Source organism: Chanodichthys erythropterus, chromosome 8 (assembly GCF_024489055.1).
Source record: "Chanodichthys erythropterus isolate Z2021 chromosome 8, ASM2448905v1, whole genome shotgun sequence".
Lineage (NCBI taxonomy): Eukaryota > Metazoa > Chordata > Actinopteri > Cypriniformes > Xenocyprididae > Chanodichthys > Chanodichthys erythropterus.
The window spans coordinates 1112705-1136480 of record NC_090228.1 but is presented as its reverse complement, the minus strand read 5'-3'; the positions used below and the strand labels follow the sequence as shown (position 1 = coordinate 1136480).

The window sequence follows — 23776 nt, the reverse complement described above, 5'->3', positions numbered from 1 at the left end:
CTCACTCACTCACACACACACACACTCACTCACTCACTCACACACACACACACTCACTCACTCACACTCACTCACTCACACACTCACTCACTCACTCACATACTCACACACACACTCATTCACTCACATACTCACACACACACACACTCACTCACACTCACTCACTCACTCACACACACACACACTCACTCACTCACTCACACTCACTCACTCACACACTCACTCACACACTCACTCACTCACACACTCACACACTCACTCACTCACTCACATACTCACACACACACTCATTCACTCACATACTCACACACACACACACTCACTCATTCACTCACACACACACACTCACTCACTCACTCACACTCACTCACTCACACACTCACTCACTCACACACTCACACACTCATTCACTCACTCACACACTCATTCACTCACTCACTCACACACTCACACACTCATTCACTCACTCACTCACACACTCATTCACTCACTCACTCACACACTCACTCACTCACACACACACTCACTCACTCACACACTCATTCACTCACACACACACTCACTCACTCACACACACACTCACTCACTCACACTCACACAATCATTCACTCACTCACTCACTCACACACTCATTCACTCACTCACTCACACACTCACTCACTCACACACTCACACACTCATTCACTCACTCACACACTCACTCACACTCACTCACACACTCACACTCACACACTCACACACTCACTCACTCACACACACACTCACACACTCACACTCACACACTCATTCACTCACTCACTCACTCACACACTCATTCACTCACTCACTCACACACTCACTCACTCACACACTCACATACTCACACACTCACACTCACTCACTCACACACTCACTCACACACTCATTCACTCACTCACTCACACACTCATTCACTCATACACACTCACACACTCACACTCACTCACTCACTCACACACTCACTCACTCACACACACACTCACACACTCACACTCACACACTCATTCACTCACTCACTCACTCACACACTCATTCACTCACTCACTCACACACTCACTCACTCACACACTCACATACTCACACACTCACACTCACTCACTCACACACTCACTCACACACTCATTCACTCACTCACTCACACACTCATTCACTCATACACACTCACACACTCACACTCACTCACTCACTCACACACTCACTCACTCACACACTCATTCACTCACTCACACACTCACTCACACACTCACACTCACACACTCATTCACTCACTCACTCACACACTCACTCACTCACACACTCACATACTCACACACTCACACTCACTCACTCACACACTCACTCACACACTCATTCACTCACTCACTCACACACTCATTCACTCATACACACTCACTCACACACTCACATACTCACACACTCACACTCACTCACACACTCACTCACACACTCACTCACTCACTCACACACTCACTCACTCACACACTCACTCACACACTCACTCACTCACACTCACACACTCATTCACTCACTCACTCACACACTCATTCACACAGTCACTCACTCACACACTCATTCACTCATTCATTCACTCACTCACTCACACACTCACACTCACTCACTCACACACTCATTCACACACTCACTCACTCACTCACTCACTCACACACACTCAATCACACACTCACTCACTCACTCACTCACTCACTCACACACTCACACTCACTCACTCACACACTCACACTCACTCACTCACACACTCACACTCACTCACTCACACACTCATTCACACACTCACTCACTCACACACTCATTCACTCATTCACACACTCATTCACTCATTCATTCACTCACTCACTCACACACTCACACTCACTCACTCACACACTCATTCACACACTCACTCACTCACTCACTCACTCACACACTCACTCACTCACACACTCACTCACACACTCATTCACTCACTCACTCACACACACACTCACTCACTCACACACTCACTCACTCACACACTCACTCACACACTCAATCACTCACTCACTCACACACACACTCACTCACTCACACACTCATTCACACACTCACTCACTCACTCACTCACTCACACACTCACACTCACTCACTCACACACTCACACTCACTCACTCACACACTCACACTCACTCACTCACACACTCATTCACACACTCACTCACTCACACACTCATTCACTCATTCACACACTCATTCACTCATTCATTCACTCACTCACTCACTCACACACACACACTCACTCACTCACACACTCATTCACACACTCACTCATTCACTCACTCACTCACTCACTCACTCACACACTCATTCACACACTCACTCACTCACTCACTCACTCACACACTCACACTCACTCACTCACACACTCACACTCACTCACTCACACACTCACACTCACTCACTCACACACTCATTCACACACTCACTCACTCACACACTCATTCACTCATTCACACACTCATTCACTCATTCATTCACTCACTCACTCACACACTCACACTCACTCACTCACACACTCATTCACACACTCACTCACTCACTCACTCACTCACACACTCACTCACTCACTCACTCACACACTCACACTCACTCACTCACACACTCACACTCACTCACTCACACACTCATTCACACACTCATTCACTCACTCACTCACACACTCATTCACACACTCACTCACTCACACACTCATTCACTCATTCACACACTCATTCACTCATTCATTCACTCACTCACTCACACACTCACACTCACTCACTCACACACTCATTCACTCACTCACACACTCACACTCACTCACTCACACACTCACACTCACTCACTCACACACTCACACTCACTCACTCACACACTCATTCACTCATTCACACACTCATTCACTCATTCATTCACTCACTCACTCACACACTCACACTCACTCACTCACACACTCATTCACACACTCACTCACTCACTCACTCACTCACTCACACACTCACTCACTCACTCACACACTCACACTCACTCACTCACACACTCACACTCACTCACTCACACACTCATTCACACACTCACTCACTCACTCACTCACTCACACACTCATTCACACACTCACTCACTCACACACTCATTCACTCATTCATTCACTCACTCACACACTCACACACTCACTCACTCACACACTCACTCACTCACACACACACTCATTCACACACACACTCACTCACACTCACTCACTCACACACTCACTCACTCACACACACACTCATTCACACACACACTCACTCACACTCACTCACTCACACACTCACTCACACACACACTCACTCACACTCACTCACTCACTCACACACTCACTCACTCACACACTCATTCACTCACTCACACACTCACTCACTCACTCACACACTCATTCACTCACACACTCATTCACTCACTCACTCACTCACACTCACACACTCATTCACTCACTCACTCACACTCACACACTCACTCACTCACACACACACTCATTCACTCACTCACTCACACTCACTCACACACTTACTCACTCACACACTCATTCACTCACACACTCACTCATTCACTCACACACTCATTCACTCACTCACTCACTCACTCACACTCACACACTCACTCACACTCACTCACACACTCACTCACTCACACACTCATTCACACACACACTCACTCACACTCACTCACTCACACACTCACTCACTCACACACACACTCATTCACTCACACACTCATTCACTCACTCACACACTCACTCACTCACTCACACACTCATTCACTCACACACTCATTCACTCACTCACTCACTCACACTCACACACTCATTCACTCACTCACTCACACTCACTCACACACTCACTCACTCACACACACACTCATTCACTCACTCACTCACTCACTCATTCACTCACACACTTACTCACTCACACACTCATTCACTCACACACTCACTCATTCACTCACACACTCATTCACTCACTCACTCACTCACACTCACACACTCACTCACACTCACTCACACACTCACTCACACACTCATTCACTCACTCACACTCACTCACACACTCACTCACTCACACACTCACTCACTCACACACTCACTCACACACTCACTCACTCACACTCATTCACTCACACACTCACTCACACACTCATTCACACACTCATTCACGCATTCACTCACACACTCATTCACTCACTCACTCACACTCACTCACACACTCACTCACACACTCATTCACTCACTCACTCACACACTCACTCACTCATTCACTCACACACTCACTCACTCACACACTCACTCACTCACACACTCATTCACTCACTCACTCACTCACACAATCATTCACTCACACACACTCACACTCACTCACACACTCACTCACTCACACACTCATTCACTCACTCACTCACACACTCATTCACTCACTCACTCACACACACTCACACTCACTCACACACACACTCACTCACTCACACACTCATTCATTCACTCACTCACTCACTCACACACTCATTCACTCACACACTCACTCACTCACACACTCATTCACTCACTCACTCACACACTCATTCACTCACTCACACACACTCACACTCACTCACACACACACTCACTCACTCACACACACACTCATTCACTCACTCACTCACACACTCATTCACTCACTCACTCACTCACACACACACTCACTCACACACTCATTCACTCACACACACTCACACTCACTCACTCACACACTCATTCACTCACTCACTCACTCACACACTCATTCACTCACTCACTCACACACACACTCACACTCACTCACACACACACTCACTCACTCACTCACACACTCATTCACTCACTCACTCACACACTCATTCACTCACTCACTCACACACACTCACACTCACTCACACACTCACTCACACACTCATTCACTCACACTCACTCACTCACTCACACACTCATTCACTCACTCACTCACACACTCATTCACTCACTCACTCACACACACTCATTCACTCACTCACTCACTCACACACTCATTCACTCACTCACTCACACTCAATCACTCACTCACACACTCACACTCACTCACACACTCACTCACTCACACACTCATTCACTCACTCACACACACACTCATTCACTCACTCACTCACTCACACACTCATTCACTCACTCACTCACTCACACTCACTCACTCACACACTCATTCACTCACTCACTCACACACTCATTCACTCACTCACACACTCATTCACTCACTCACTCACACACTCATTCACTCACTCACACTCACTCACTCACACACTCACTCACTCACTCACACACTCATTCACTCACACACTCACACACTCACTCACACACTCACTCACTCACACTCACTCACTCACTCACTCACTCACACACTCACTCACTCACACACTCACTCACACACACTCACACACACACTCACACTCACTCACACACTCACTCACTCACACACTCACACTCACTCACACACTCACTCACTCACTCACACACTCATTCACTCACACACTCATTCACTCACTCACTCACACACTCATTCACTCACTCACACACTCATTCACTCACACACTCATTCACTCACTCACTCACACACTCATTCACTCACTCACGCACTCACACTCACTCACTCACTCACACACTCACACTCACTCACACACACACACACACTCACACACTCATTCACTCACTCACACACTCAGTCATTCACTCACTCACTCACACACTCACTCACTCACTCACACACACACACACACACACTCACTCACTCACTCACTCACACTTGCACACACACTCACAGTTTGTAGAAATTCTGCCCAGCCACCAAGAATATAGTGAGTGTGTGTGTGTATATGTGTGTGTGTGTGTGTGTGTGTGTGTGTGTGTGTGTGTGTGTGTGTGTGCAAGCGAGAGAAACACATTTTATTACCTGTAAGACAAACACAGATGCCCTTTCCAGCAGGGACACGTCTGTCTGTGGTTTCTTTAAGACTCTCTCACTCTCTCAGGGGTTCGTTTGATCGATTTATTCAGTAGTAAACAAGCGTCCTCTTGTGTTTCCTGTGACTGAGTCGACCTGAGAGACGTGACAACCGATCTGCAGCATCTGATGGAGTTTTATTTAGTCTGAGCATTGCCTGCCTGTGAGGGATAAAAGTGAAAATACATGTATTGACATTGACTGTGAGTGTGTGAGTGTTTCCAAACACAATGACGTCTTTATCGCATCTAAATAACTGGATTCACGACTGTTCTGAGTGTCACTGCGGTAAATGTGCTGCTGTCGTTCTGTGATGCTCTCAGTGTGTGTTGGATGTGTGAATGTCATCAGACAAACATTTCACCCTGACTATTATATTCATCTGGAGCACAATAACACTGTTGTCATTTTCTTAAAGGACTCGAATGGTGAGGAATTACTTTGTCCTTGAATTTTGTCTCAAAAATTTCACCAGACATTATTTGTAGTGCCTCCCATCCAATAATCGCAACGTATAATAATCATAAAATATAATAATTATTACTATATCTGAAAATAAATAGCAATGGAATATAATAATTTGGGTTCTGTTGTTAATTGTAACCTCTTATATTACAGTAATGTATCAAATGAGCATAGTTTACAGTATTAGTTGGGGGAATTTTTTTTCCTCAAGAAAATCAAACTATTGGCATCGACAAATCATTCTGAATAATCGGCTATCAGCAGATATTCTGAATAATCGGTTATTGTATCGGCAGAAATCATTCTGAATAATCGGTTATTGTATCGTCAGAAATCATTCTGAATAATCGGTTATTGTATTGGCAGAAATCATTCTGAATAATCGGTTATTGTATCGGCAGAAATCATTCTGAATAATCGACTATCAGTATCGGCAGAAATCATTCGGAATAATCGACTATCAGCAGATATCATTCTGAATAATCGTATCGGCAGAAATAATTCTGAATAATTGGCTATCTGTATCAGCAGAAATCATTCTAAATAATCGGTATTGGCAGATATCATTCTGAATAATTGGCTATCGGTATCAGCAGAAATCATTCTAAATAATCGGTATTGGCAGATATCATTCTGAATAATTGGCTATCGGTATCAGCAGATATTCTGAATAATCAGTTATTGTATCGGCAGAAATCATTCTGAATAATCGACTATCAGTATCGGCAGAAATCACTCTGAATAATCGGTTATCGGTATCAGCAGATATCATTCTGAATAACCGACTATCAGCAGATATCATTCTGAATAATCGGTATCGGCAGAAATCATTCTGAATAATCGTATCGGCAGAAATCATTCTGAATAATCGACTGTCAGTATCGGCAGATATCATTCTGAATAATTGGCTATCGGTATCAGCAGATATTCTGAATAATCGACTATCAGTATCAGCAGAAATCATTCTAAATAATCGGTATCGGCAGATATCATTCTGAATAATTGGCTATCTGTATCAGCAGATATCATTCTGAATAATCAGCTATCAGTATCAGCAGAAATCATTCTAAATAATCGGTATCGGCAGATATCATTCTGAATAATTGGCTATCGGTATCAGCAGATATTCTGAATAATCGACTATCAGTATCAGCAGAAATCATTCTAAATAATCGGTATCGGCAGATATCATTCTGAATAATCGGTTATCGGTATCAGCAGATATCATTCTGAATAATCGACTATCAGTATCAGCAGAAATCATTCTAAATAATCGGTATCGGCAGATATCATTCTGAATAATTGGCTATCTGTATCAGCAGATATCATTCTGAATAATCAGCTATCAGTATCAGCAGAAATCATTCTAAATAATCGGTATCGGCAGATATCATTCTGAATAATTGGCTATCGGTATCAGCAGATATTCTGAATAATCGACTATCAGTATCAGCAGAAATCATTCTAAATAATCGGTATCGGCAGATATCATTCTGAATAATTGGCTATCTGTATCAGCAGATATCATTCTGAATAATCAGCTATCAGTATCAGCAGAAATCATTCTAAATAATCGGTATCGGCAGATATCATTCTGAATAATTGGCTATCGGTATCAGCAGATATTCTGAATAATCAGTTATTGTATCGGCAGAAATCATTCTGAATAATCGACTATCAGTATCGGCAGAAATCATTCTGAATAATCGGTTATCGGTATCAGCAGATATCATTCTGAATAATCGACTATCAGCAGATATCATTCTGAATAATCGGTATCGGCAGAAATCATTCTGAATAATTGTATCGGCAGAAATCATTCTGAATAATCGACTATCAGTATCGGCAGAAATCATTCTGAATAATCGGTTATCGGTATCAGCAGATATCATTCTGAATAATCGACTATCAGCAGATATCATTCTGAATAATCGGTATCGGCAGAAATCATTCTGAATAATCGGTATCGGCAGAAATCATTCTGAATAATCGTATCGGCAGAAATCATTCTGAATAATCGACTATCAGTATCGGCAGAAATCATTCTGAATAATCGACTATCGGTATCGGCAGAAATCATTTTGAATAATCGACTATCAGCAGATATCATTCTGAATAATTGTATCGGCAGAAATCATTCTGAATAATTGGCCATCGGTATCGGCAGAAATCATTCTGAATAATCGACAATCAGCAGATATCATTCTGAATAATTGTATCGGCAGAAATCATTCTGAATAATTGGCCATCGGTATTGGCAGAAATCATTCCAAATAATCGACTATCAGTATCAGCAGAAATCATTCTGAATAATCGACTATCGGTATCGGCAGAAATCATTCTGAATAATCGACAATCAGCAGATATCATTCTGAATAATTGTATCGGCAGAAATCATTTTGAATAATTGGCTATCGGTATTGGCAGAAATCGTTCCAAATAATCGGCTATCGGTATCGGCAGAAATCATTCTGAATAATCGACTATCAGCAGATATCATTCTGAATAATTGTATCGGCAGAAATCATTCTGAATAATTGACTATCAGTATCGGCAGAAATCATTCTGAATAATCAGTATCGGCAGAAATCATTCTCAATAATCTGCTATCGTATCGGCAGAAATCATTCTGAGTAATCGGCTATCGTATCGGCAGAAATCATTCTGAATAATCGGCTATCGGTATCGGCAGAAATCATTCTGAATAATTGTATCGGCAGAAATCATTCTGAATAATTGGCTATCGGTATTGGCAGAAATCGTTCCAAATAATCGGCTATCGGTATCGGCAGAAATCATTCTGAATAATCGACTATCAGCAGATATCATTCTGAATAATTGTATCGGCAGAAATCATTCTGAATAATTGACTATCAGTATCGGCAGAAATCATTCTGAATAATCAGTATCGGCAGAAATCATTCTCAATAATCTGCTATCGTATCGGCAGAAATCATTCTGAGTAATCGGCTATCGTATCGGCAGAAATCGTTCCAAATAATCGGCTATCGGTATCGGCAGAAATCATTCTGAATAATCGACTATCAGCAGATATCATTCTGAATAATTGTATCGGCAGAAATCATTCTGAATAATTGACTATCAGTATCGGCAGAAATCATTCTCAATAATCTGCTATCGTATCGGCAGAAATCATTCTGAGTAATCGGCTATCGGTATCGGCAGAAATCATTCTGAATAATTGTATCGGCAGAAATCATTCTGAATAATTGGCTATCGGTATTGGCAGAAATCGTTCCAAATAATCGGCTATCGGTATCGGCAGAAATCATTCTGAATAATCGACTATCAGCAGATATCATTCTGAATAATTGTATCGGCAGAAATCATTCTGAATAATTGACTATCAGTATCGGCAGAAATCATTCTCAATAATCTGCTATCGTATCGGCAGAAATCATTCTGAGTAATCGGCTATCGTATCGGCAGAAATCATTCTGAATAATCGACTATTAGTATCGGCAGAAATCATTCTGAATAATCGACTATCAGTTTAGGCAGAAATCATTCTGAATAATCAGTATCGGCAGAAATCATTCTGAATAGTCAAGAACTGCTTTTTTTACCCAAAAGTTGGTAAAAGCATTGTATGAGATGAGATGTATGAGACAAGGCCATCAGATGTCTGTGTATAACAGGTGCTCAGGTACAGACACAATCACAGCTGGTCTGTGATTAATGACACGTCTGTTTGAGCTCAAGGACAGAAAACAGCAGATACAAACACAGCGGATGAAGAGACTGAAGGACTGAGACTCTCTGTCTGTGATCAGATGTTAGAGAGTGTGTGTGTGTTTCAGACGGACGCCGCTCTCATGTACGACGCGGTTCATGTGGTCGCTGTGGCCGTCCAGCAGTCGCCGCAGATCACCGTCAGCTCACTGCAGTGCAACAGACACAAACCCTGGCGCTTCGGTGGACGATTCATCAGCCTCATCAAAGAGGTACAAACATGCACACATATCAGGAACTGTCACTGTTACAAACATCTGTGTTGTTTCAAAGTGAGCTGAAATTATGAGTTTAGATCTAATTACAGTGGAGTGTTTCATGCACATGCTAAACATGTCTCAGTTCAGTCAGTGTCAGCGGGAAGAGTGTGTGTTTGCATTTCAGACATAAATCACTGCAGGTGTGTTTGTTTGTATGTCGATATCGAGGTGTTTGTTTGGCTCAATCATGTTCAGATTCAGACAGTGTTTTGTGCGTCTCTCCTCAGATCTTTGGTCTCATTGTGGGTAATTTGGGAAAATGACACTTCATACCTGCAGTCTTCTCTCCGTCTTTGAAGTGAAGAACAATACGTCTTTCACAGAAACAGAGACACGTTTCACTCGCAGGCCTGAGAAATACACACAATAAGATTCACACAGAAAGACACTCTGCTGTAAATGTGAAACTTCACCTTATAACTTATTGACCGAATTATATTAAAAGAAAAACAAAAATTATTCAGATACATTCCAGATGCATCTCTCACATTTATACCTAAAGATATGAATAGAAAAAATTAGGTAAATTCATCGTAAAACTATTAATTTTAAATTATTTGCAATTTGACTTAATTATTTCATTATTAATTATTTGAATTATCCAGTTAAATGACATACAACAGTAAAAATGATTAATCTGAAATGTTCAATAACATTTCAGTTAACAGTTTAATTTATTAATTTTTAAAATAATAATAAAATTAAATGTGTATGTGTGTATCTATATATATATATATATATATATATATATATATATATATATATATATATATATATATTAGAATTATTTGAATGAGTTTAATTTATTAATATTTTATTATTAACTAATATTATATATACAGTGTGTGTGTATATATATATATATGTATATATATATATATATATATATATATATATATATATATATATATAATGAGTTTAATTTATTAATTTTTAAAATAATAATAAAATTAAAATTAAATATGTGTGTGTGTGTGTGTATATATATATATATATATATATTTATTTAATGAGTTTAATTTATTAATGTGTTTTATTATTCATTAATATTATATATACAGTGTGTATATATATATATATATATATATATATATATATATATATATATATATATATATATATATATAAAATGAGTTTAGTTTAATAATAATTTGAGTTTATTTTTTGTTTTTAAATTATTATTAATTAATATTATATATATATATATATATATCATTTATCTATCATTTATCATTTATTTATTAAATTAAAATATTTAATTTGATAGTAATTTGAGTTTACTTTATTAATGTGTTTTTATTGTTATTAATTAATATATATACAGTGTGTATATATATTTAATTAGTTTAATTTGATAATAATTTGTTTAATTTATTAATTAATGTTTTTAAAATAATAATTATTAATATTATATATATAAATAAATATATAAATGTGTTTTAAAAATATTATTAATTAATATTATATATATTTAGTGAGTTTAATTAGCTTTAAAAATATTATTAAGAAATATTAATTAATTAATTAATATTATATTAATTAAGATAATACTTATCATTTATTTATTAGTTTTACAAGTGAAGTTTTCTTTCCTGTATTGTTATATTTCCTGTTGAAATTGAGAAATATTAAATGCCTTGTCCTTTAAAACAAACAAACAAAAAAAAACAATAGCCTTTAGATACACAGCTTGACCAAAACAGAGAGAATTGTTTTAAATGCACGAAAGTATATTTTGTCATGTTTTTAGGGAACACTGGGACAGAAATGATCTCACAGCTACAGAATAATGATGAATTTGGATAATTTGATTCTCTTCAGGCTCTTTAGTGAAATAATGTGTTTGCAGTTCATGTTTAATCATTTCAGATGAGAATCTTCTGCTGTTGATTGCGTCAGTAAACCCTCGATGTCTCTGATGCTTGTGAACGTGTGTGTGTGTAAATGTGTGATAAAGCCTGTGGTGTGTGTGTTTGTCTCCGCAGGCATCATGGGACGGACTGACGGGGCGAATCCTCTTCAACAAAACCAACGGCCTGAGGACAGACTTTGACCTGGACGTGATCAGTCTCAAAGAGAACGGACTCGAGAAGGTGTGTGTGTGTGTGTGTGTGTACTTCATGCACGACTAAGTGTATATGAGTTCATTCATGCATGTGTGTGTGTGTTTCTTGCACAGATTGGGACGTGGGATCCTCCGCGTGGACTGAACATGACAGAGAATCACAAGAGTAAAATCACCAACATCACAGACTCGCTGGCCAACAAATCACTGCGTGTGTCCACCATACTGGTAAACACACACACACACACACACACACACACACACACCTACTCTGCTTTTTTCCATGTTCATCTTTCATCTTCAGTGTGTAATGTTGCTGTTTGAGCAGTTAACCTAAAAATGACCTTTTGGGATGAGCTAATATTTTCCTGCTTTGATTTTTAACTCACTTTGAAAAAATCCACGAACTAATAAACACGATGATGTTTTGTTTCTTCCGTCTGTGTGTTCAGGAGGAGCCGTACGTCATGTTTAAGAAGTCGGATAAACCCCTGTACGGAAACGACCGCTTCGAGGGATTCTGTGTGGACCTGCTTCGGGAGCTTTCGGGAATCTTGGGCTTCCGCTACGAGATCCGGTTAGTGGAGGACGGGAAATACGGGGCGTTCGAGGAGAGCACCGGCCAGTGGAACGGCATGATCCGCGAGCTCATGGATCACGTGAGTAAAACTGTTCGATATTACAGTTTTTATTAATATTCTGAATTCACTTTTATTTTTAGTTTTTAATTTTCATTTACATTTTTTATTAATTTTCATTAGTCATTTTTATTAGTAGTAAAAATAATAAAATATAATATTTATATTTAGGTTTAATTTATATTTATTTTACTTTTAGTTTTGTTAAGTTGTCAACTCATTTATTTTAAGTTTTTCATCTAATATTTCTATATTTTATTTTATTTAAGCTTTATTTTAATTAACAAAATTAATTGTTTTTGTCATTATTACTATTTTTTATTTAAATATTTATATTTAAGTTTAATTAATATTTATTTTAGTTGTAGTTTTTATTTATTTCCTGTTAGTTTTTTCATCTTATATTTCTATTTTATTTCAGCCTTATTTTAATTAACAAATTATTATTATTATTTTTAAATATTTCTATTTAGGTTTAATTTTTACTTTTTATTATAGTTTTAGTTATTTATTTATTTCCTGTTAATTAATTTTAGTCCTTCAGTTGTCAACTCATTTATTTTAAGTTTTTCATCTAATATTTCTATATTATATTTTATTTAAGCTTTATTTTAATTAACAAAATTAATTGTTTTTGTCATTATTACTATTTTTTTCTTTAAATATTTATATTTAGGTTTAATTAATATTTATTTTAGTTGTAGTTTTTATTTATTTCCTGTTAGTTTTTTCATCTTATATTTCTATTTTATTTCAGCCTTATTTTAATTAACAAATTATTATTATTATTATTATTAATAAATATTTCTATTTAGGTTTAATTTATTTATTTTGTTAAGTTCATTTTTAGTTTTTATTAATTTCCAATTAGTAATTTTAGTGCTTCAGTTCACTTTAATTTATTTCTATTTTTTTTTTATTTAGTTTGTTTCATCTAAAATTTATAAGCATGAATTCCTTTCTCAGAAGTATTTTTAAATTTTTAAATTTCTTTTAATAAATTTTAAATATTATTTCAGCTTTATTTCAATGAACACTGATATTTTTACACTGAAGTTTTAGTTAATAGCAGTGAGTGATCATCATATGAGTAAACAACATGTCACTAGTGTGAGAGAAACTCTGAAGTGATTTCACTTGGAAAAGAAGCCGAGATCCGTCTGGAGATTCTGGGAGCCGCCCGCGTGTCTCCGGAGGTCTTATTAACGGACGCTGTAGTCTGAGCTTGTTCGTGTGTAAGAACCGGAGATGACAGCGATCGAGGGACATGCTCAACATGAATTAATGATCAGATTCTCCAGCGCCGCGAGCCGCGCCACACGTTCGGTTTGATCCCGCGCACGGATTTTAAATTCGCTGGCCTTTACGTTCATAATCCCATTTGAAACCTCAGTCTAACCCTTGTTTTGTGTTCTTGTGATTTTGACCAGGAAAGGATTTTCTGGCTAATAAAGTGTCCGGATGAGTTTGAAACACTGTTAACTGTTGTGTTGGTGATTGACAGAAAGCAGACCTGGCCGTGGCGCCGCTGACCATCACGTACGTCCGAGAGAAGGTGATTGACTTCTCCAAACCCTTCATGACCCTGGGCATCAGCATCCTGTACCGCAAACCCAACGGCACCAACCCCGGCGTCTTCTCCTTCCTCAACCCTCTCTCCCCTGATATCTGGATGTATATTCTACTGGCTTGCTTGGGTGTCAGTTGTGTGCTGTTTGTCATAGCCAGGTAACATGTGACCCTCGCGTCAGTGTTTGACCACGCGTCCGTCTTCATCCTCATCCATCCTCGCTCTCAGGAAACGGGGCCGTGTGTCTCAAATTCTCTGCAGTTTAATAAAAACATGAGATTTCAGTAGCCTAACTTGTGAAATATTATTGCATCACACCACATAATTTACAAACAATGTTGTTATATTTACTGGCAAGCATAATGATATATATGTGTGTATATATATATATATATATATATATATATATATATATATATAGCAATTTAATTACAGTCAATGTTGCTGTTTTTAGAGACAAGAATAAGAAAATAAAATATATATATATAAAAAAAGCATCACACCATATTATTTATAGCCAATATTTCTATATATTTAGTAGCAAGCGAAATAATAATAAAAATATATGTATTTATTTACAGCCAATGTTGTTGTTTTTAGTGGCAAGAAAAATTAAATATATATAAAATATCAATATAATTGCACCACAGCACATTATTTACAGCCAATATTGTTATATTTATTAAAAAAAAAAGTGAAATAAATATTAAATATAATTATACATTATACATATAATTAAGCATTATTTATAGCCAATATTATGATATTTAGTGGCAAAAAATGTAAATAAATATAAAATATAAATATTATTGCATCACACCAAATTAATTATAGCCAAAATTGTTATATTTAGTGTCAAACATTTTTTAAATAAATATTAAATATAATTATAATTGCACCACACTGCATTATTTATAGCCAATATTATGATATTTAGTGGCAAAACATTTAAAATAAATATTAAAAATAAATATAATTGCATCATACCACATTAATTATAGCCAAAATTGTTATATTTAGTGACAAAACAATTAAAATAAATATTAAAACTAAATATAATTGCATCACACCAAATTAATTATAGCCAAAATTGTTATATTTAGTGACAAAAAAAATAAAATAAATATAAAAAATAAATATAATTGCATCACACCACATTAATTATAGCCAAAATTGTTATATTTAGTGGCAAAAAAATGTAAAAAAAAATATTAAATATAATTATAGTTCCACCACACTGAATTATTTATAGCCAATATTATAATATTTAGTGGCAAATTTAATAAATATAAAATATAAATATAATTGCATCACACCACATTAATTACAGAGAATATTGTTATATTTAGTGTCAAGAGGGAAAAAACATATTATATAATAATAATAATATATTTATTTACAGCCAATGTGATTGTTTTTAGTGGCAAGAAACATAAAATAAATATAATTGCTCCATACCACATTATTTACAGCCAATTGTTATATTTACTGGCAAGAAAAATAAATATATAAAATATATAAAAATAACCCAAATTCTGCATTTTCTCAATATATCTATATATAAACACACACTCATGTAGTGAAGGCGTGATGTTTACAGTACAAGCGAGTTCAGCTCTGCACATGATGTTGATGTTCTGAGGAAGACAAACTTCACTTTAAACCAGAGTGAAATAATGACGTCCAGAATCGGCAGCGTTTCCTGTGACTGAGCGTCAGCTCCTCGTGTGTCTGTTAAACCCTCTGGATATCCCATAATCACTTACTTCCCACCTTCATCCTCTCTCATGAGTGTCTCTCTCTGTAATATCTCTCTCAGTTTATGGCCACATCTCACAGCGGGTCTCGTGACACTAATGAAATCAGTTTCCTGATCTAAAGACCTCCGGGACGCTGATGCCGTTTCAAACGCCCCGCAGGTTTTTACGCTCGGCGTCGATGTTTAATGTTATTGGCGAGACGACACGAAAGAAAAGCCACGACTGTCACCTAAGTTAGTTTGGAATATGCACAGTGTGTTAGTGAGGCATTCTGGGTAAGTTTCCTCCTGAGGCCTGATGATTCCAGCTTTATTTGTGTTGTTGAACTGGAAGTCATTGAGTTTCCGCTCGGCTCTGTAATTGTAATATTGACGTTTTCAACTGCTGTATTGATTAGAAAAGCCCCAATTCAGCTCTAAACACACACACCAGTCCCTCCAGATCCCAAACACACACACAGACATTCCTGGAGCGTCACACACGCGTGCCGTCGGGACTGACGGGATCTATGAAATAATGCACAATAATTATATAATGTCATATAACTTGTTTTAAATCATTCAGAACTTTAATTTAAAACGCACTCTCTCTTTCACACACACACACTACAACAAACAGACTCGCACACAAAGACATAGAAAGAGAAACATGACTAAAAGCAGCGTCAGTAGATCAGAAAATAAACACTTGTTGTCGTTCTGCTCTGTGAGGATTGTGTGGTGATTGATCAGCTGATATCTGTCCATGTTAGTGTCAGTGTTCAGATGAAAGTGTGCCACAAATGCTGCCAAAATATCTTGTCTCAGAAATGAATAAAACGCTGTAGTGTTTTGCCTGTAGTGTCTTAATGTCTGGTGTGTGTGTTGATGTGAGGGTGTGTGTGTGTGTGTGTGTGTGTGTGTGCTGTGACAGTAAATACGTCAGTTTGTACACTCAGGTTCAGTCCGTACGAGTGGTATAACCCTCACCCCTGCAACCCCGACTCAGACGTGGTGGAGAATAACTTCACGCTGCTCAACAGCTTCTGGTTTGGTGTCGGAGCGCTCATGCGGCAAGGTGAGTCCCTCAGCGCCTCCTGCTGGAGCCGAGCTGCTACACCAGAGCTTAATGAAGGTCTTCATGAAACTGAAGTTGTGTTTGTTCAGAGTTTTCTGATCTTTAATCGTGTTCTATTTGATCTGTTTACATGCATGTCATGTGACCATCAGCCGTCATCAGAGAACGTGTTTTAAATGATTGAAATATGAATTTAAAATCCCAAGGGAAGAAAATATCTTGACGTTTTTTCTCTCGTCAGGGTCGGAGCTCATGCCGAAGGCTCTGTCCACCAGGATCGTCGGAGGAATCTGGTGGTTTTTCACGCTCATCATCATTTCCTCCTACACGGCAAACCTGGCCGCCTTCCTGACCGTGGAGCGCATGGAGTCGCCCATCGACTCGGCGGATGATCTGGCCAAGCAAACCAAGATCCTCTACGGCTTGGTGGAGGACGGCGCCACCATGACTTTCTTTAAGGTACTGCAGGTGGAGATTCGCGTTGATTTCTGTAGCGCTTCATACAGTTCAGAGTGATTCAGAGCAGAAACATTTCAGGTGTAAAGCTGCTCTACAATTCAACTCAATTCAGTTCAGTGTTGATTCAATTTAGTTTCAATTTTGATTCATTTCAGTTGAATATCAGTGTCAATGTTGTAAAATTCATCAATTATTAAATTAAATTTCAGGTGTAAAGCAACTCTGCAGAAGACAATGTCATTATTCAACTCAATTCAGTTCAATTTTTATTCAGTTCATTTCAATAACAGCGTTAATATTGCAAAATTCATCAATTATGAATTTTTTTTATTCAATTTGGTTCAATTTTCATTAATTTGAACTTGAATATCAGTGTCAATGTAAAAATTATCAGTTGTGAAACAAATTCAATTTCCAGTGTGTAAAGCATTTCTACAGAAGACAATATTCAATATTCATTATTCAACTTAATAGCGTCATTGTTCAACTCAATTCAGTTCAATGCTGATTCAATTTAGTTCAATAAAGGTTATAATATTGCAAAATTTATCAATTATGAAACATTTAAATCAGCTATAGAGCAATATAATGACAAGTGTCGTTATTCAACACAATTCAGTTCATTGTTGATTCAATTTTGATTCATTTCAGTGTCAGTGTTTTAAATTCATCAATTATTAAACAAATTCAATTTCCGGTGTAAAGCAGCTCTACAGAAGACAATAGATCATTATTCAACAAAATTCATTGAAGTTTTTACTCAATTTAGTTCAACAACAGTGTGAATGTTGCAAAATGTATCAACCATAAAACATTCAATTCATCTATAAAGCATATTGTCATTCAGTTCAATTTAGTTCAATGCTGATTCAATTCAGTTAAATTTTTATTAATTTGAGCTGAAAAATTTGTCAATTATGAAAAATTCAATTTCAGGTGTAAAGCAGCTCTACAATATTGTCATTATTCAACATAATTCTGTTCAATTTGTATTCAGAGGTTAATAGTGTCATTATTCAACTCAATTCAGTTCAATGCTGATTCAATTTAGTTCAATAACAGTTATAATGTTGCAAAATTGATCAATTCTGAAACATTCAATTCAGCTGTAAAGCAGCTCTACAGAAGACAATAGTGTCGTTATTCAACTCAATTCATTGAAGTTTTTATTCAATTTAGTTCAACAACCGTTTTAATGTTGCAAAATTTATCAGCTATAAAACATTCAATTCATCTATAAAGCATATTGTCATTCAGCTCAATTTAGTTCAATGCTGATTCAATTCAGTTAAAAAATTGAGCTGAAAAATTTGTCAATTGTGAAAAATTCAATTTCAGGTGTAAAGCAGCTCTACAATATTGTCATTATTCAACGTAATTCTGTTCAATTTGTATTCAGAGGTCAATAGCGTCATTATTCAACTCAATTCAGTTCAATGCTGATTCAATTTAGTTCAATAACAGTTTTAATGTTGCAAAATTTATCAACTATAAAACATTCAATTCATCTATAAAGCATATTGTCATTCAGCTCAATTTAGTTCAATTCAGTTAAATTTTTATTAATTTGAGTTGAATATCAATTTTGCAAAATTAATCAATTATGAAAAATTCAATTCAGCTGTAAAGCAGCTCTATAATATTGTTATTATTCAACCTAATTCTGTTCCATTTTTATTCAGAAGTCAATAGCGTCATTATTCAACGTAATCGTTCAATGCTGATTCAAATTAGTTCAATAACAGTTATAATGTTGCAAAATTTATCAATTCTGAAACATTCAATTCAGCTATAAAGCAGCTCTACAAAACAAAAAGAGTCATTCAACTCAATTCATTTCAATATTGATTCAGTTTGGTTCAATTTTGATTCATTTCAACTTGAATATCAGTGTCAATGTAAAATTCATCAATTATTAAACAATTTCCGGTGTAAAGCAGCTGCAGGTGTAAAGCAGCAGAAGACAATAGTTCATTATTCAACAAAATTCACTGAAGTTTTTATTCAATTTAGTTCAACAACCGTTTTAATGTTGCAAAATTTATCAGCTATAAAACATTCAATTCATCTATAAAGCATATTGTCATTCAGCTCAATTTAGTTCAATGCTGATTCAATTCAGTTAAATTTTTATTAATTTGAGTTGAATATCAGAGTCAATTTTGCAAAATTAATCAATTCTGAAACATTCAATTCCGCTATAAAGCAGCTCTACCAAACAAAAAGAGTCATTCAGCTCAATCCAGTTCAATGCTGATTCAATTCAGGTACATTTTAATTAATTTGAGTTGAATATCAATCTTGCAGAATTCATCAATTATGAACTTCAGCTGTAAAGCAGCTCTGCAGAAGACATTATGTGTCATTATGTGGATAACATTTCTGAATATTAAGTGTTTGAGAGTAATCTGTGTCTCTGCGGCTGCAGAAAACCAAGATCTCCACGTACGATAAGATGTGGGAGTTCATGAACAGCCGTCGTCAGTCAGTGATAGTGAAGAGCGTGGAGGAGGGAATCCATCGAGTGCTGACGTCCGATTACGCCTTCCTGATGGAGTCCACGGCCATCGAGTTCGTCACCCAGCGCAACTGTAACCTCACGCAGGTCGGAGGCCTCATCGACTCCAAGGCGTACGGCGTGGGAACGCCCATGGGTAAAACAGACTTATCTAGTTTCATTTCCCATGATTCTCCCGTTCGACAGCAGATGATCTGAGCGCTCTTGACGAGAGGCTTTATATAAACATTAATATCTTGTAAGGAGTTGTGTGGGGGTGGAGAAAATAGAAAAGGAAATATTTATCCATCTTTATCTGTGCAAATCCTCTTCCCACTCCCATCTGGGTAATCCTGTTAAGCGCACACATGCTTCAGACTCGTACGACACGCAAACTCGCTCCAGAATCTGTGTTCGCGGCTAATAGGCGTTGAATGGCGTCTGGCAGCCGAGCGCTGGGTGTTCGAGATTCGCACGCTTTGATCTGACGCGTCCCGCTGCGGATTGAGGCTTTACATCTGACTCACTGCCGCTCGTTCTGCGGGACAAAATAAACATTCCTGGAATAACATCAGTGCTTTCATAAAATAATACATCTCATGTAATGATGTTTGAAGCGTGGAGACGGAAATGAGGACTGAAGTGCAGGATGTTCAGCATTTGTGTCATTATGTTGATTAGCTCTGAAAATCATTTAGACTCATTATATTTATTTATGTTTGTGTATTTATTGGTTTTGTGTTTATTTTTGTGCATTCATTTACCTATTTATTTTTTTATTTGTGTGTGTACTTTTTTATATTTATTGTAATTACTTCTTTTATATTTTTTTTAGTTGCTTGTTTTTCAATATATTTTTATATTTGTTTATGGATTTTTGTATTTACTTGTTTTATATTAATTAATTATTTAGTTATTTATGCGTTTGTGTATTTACTTGTTTTTATATTTATTTATTTGTCTTTTTACCTGTTTAATATCTAATTAATTAATGAATTGTGTATGTACTTGTTTTTTATTTTTATTTTTTAGTTGCATGTTTTTATATTTATTTATTTATTTTTTATTTATTTGTATTTTTACTTGTTTAATATCTAATTAATTAATTAATTGTGTATGTACTTGTTTTTTATTTTTATTTTTTAGTTGCATGTTTTTATATTTATTTATTTGTTTTTATTTGTGTTTGTTTGTGTATTTATAGGTTATTTACCTATTTATTTATTTAATTGTGTGTGTATTTTTTATATTTATTTATTGTAATTACTTGTTTTTAATATTTTTAGTTGTTTTTAATATTTATGTATTATTTGTGTATTTGTTTTTTATATTTGTTTATGGATTTACTTGTTTTATATTAATTCATTATTTAGTTATTTATGTGTTTACTTGTTTTTATATTTATTTATTTATTTTTTATTTATTTGTCTTTTTACTTGTTTAATATCTAATTAATTAATGAATTGTGTATGAACTTGTTTTTTATTTTTATTTTTTAGTTGCATGTTTTTATATTTATTTATTTATTTGTTTTTATTTGTGTTTGTTTGTGTATTTATTGGTTATTGTGTTTATTATTTTGTGTATTTATTTAATCATTATATACTTGTTTTTGTTATGTTTTAGTTACTTATTTTTAAATATTTATTTATTTGTTTATTTGCATTTTTGTTTTTATATTTATTTATTTTATTACTTTATATTAATTCCTTAATCTATTTATTTATGTTTATGTATTTACTTGTTTTATATTTATTTATTTGACTATTTACCTGTATTATATTTAATTAATTAATTGTGTATGTACTTGTTATTTACATTTATTTTAGTTACTTTTTATTTATTTGTTTATTTGTTGTGTATATTTTATATTTGCTTATTCTTATTTGTGTTTTTACTTTTTTTTATTTATTTAACATAATAAAGAAAACTGACAATTGAAGTGAACATGACAACACACAAAAAATTGTATAAATACATTTTTTTTTAGGTACAGACTACAATTTAAGTCATTATACACTGAAAGTAAAACAAAACAACTTTAAAAAAGAATATAGTTCATCAGCACTCACAACACTAAAAGAACGATTTAGATTTTACCACTAAAATAACATTTTTAAGAATAAAAATGATTTAATTCTTTCATATTTTAAAATGTTTCTTAAGGTTTGGCTCTGGAATGTTTTTGATTATTAAAACTAAAAATAACCATTAGAGAAGATTCTGAATAAGTTCTAATATTTTTGTCACGCAGAGCTTGATTTATGCTGAAACTTCAAACGGTTTTAAACTCACTAGATGAGTTTCAGCCCTCTTCCGTCTCCCTCCGCAGGCTCCCCGTATCGAGACAAGATCACCATCGCCATCCTGCAGCTGCAGGAGGAGGGCAAGCTGCACATGATGAAGGAGAAGTGGTGGAGAGGGAACGGCTGTCCGGAGGAGGAGAGTAAGGAGGCCAGTGCGCTCGGCGTGCAGAACATCGGCGGCATCTTCATCGTCCTGGCCGCCGGGCTGGTGCTGTCCGTGTTCGTGGCCGTCGGCGAGGTGCTGTACAAATCCAAGCAGAACGCTCAGATCGAGAAGGTATCGCCAACACTTGCTTTGTTTATTTAAGAAAAATCATGTTTACAGAATTTAAACACACATTATTTTAAAAGTATAACCAATAACACGGGCTTGATCTGAAGAGGAGGTTTGAAGTGTTGATCTTCTCTCTGTCCTAGCGTTCGTTCTGCAGCGCGATGGTGGACGAGCTCAGGGTGTCTCTGAAATGCCAGCGGCGGCGGAAACAGAAACCTCAACCGCCCGCCATCGTCAAAACAGAGGAGGTTATTAACATGCATACCTTTAACGACAGGAGGCTCCCGGGGAAAGAGACCATGGCCTGAATGGACTAAAAGCCTCGAAATCCTGCGGGACTCTCCTGTAACTCTCGTCCAAACGAAGGACACAAAGATGTTTCCTGTGGAAATCCGGATACGTGAGCAAACCACATCCCCTCACAGAGCAGCATTCGATTATCGGCTTGTATCTTGAGTCCCAAACACCAGAGACGTCAGTCTCTCTGACGTTCGGCGATGCGTTGTGTTCTCATTCTGTGTTGCTTCTCTCTGTTTTCTCTGTGAAAGACACGTAGGATGCTGTGAAACTAAGTAAATGTTTTAAACGGATCAGTTTTGATGCTCACGTCACTGAAGAGAAATGAT

General features: G+C 36.4%; 1 protein-coding gene across 1 annotated transcript in view; it reads left to right on the top strand.

The window, feature by feature from the left end:
- Positions 1-23458, top strand: part of LOC137023732 (glutamate receptor ionotropic, kainate 2) — a 36710-nt gene extending 13252 nt beyond the window's left edge. Inside the window, exons 5-14 of the mRNA XM_067390780.1 lie at positions 10334-10477; positions 12511-12618; positions 12705-12818; positions 13043-13249; positions 14733-14956; positions 17496-17614; positions 17856-18073; positions 20502-20727; positions 22903-23153; positions 23294-23458. Of these exons, the coding sequence (XP_067246881.1) occupies positions 10334-10477; positions 12511-12618; positions 12705-12818; positions 13043-13249; positions 14733-14956; positions 17496-17614; positions 17856-18073; positions 20502-20727; positions 22903-23153; positions 23294-23458 (1776 nt within the window). The remainder of the gene's footprint in view (positions 1-10333; positions 10478-12510; positions 12619-12704; positions 12819-13042; positions 13250-14732; positions 14957-17495; positions 17615-17855; positions 18074-20501; positions 20728-22902; positions 23154-23293) is intronic.
- Positions 23459-23776: the final 318 nt, after the last annotated feature.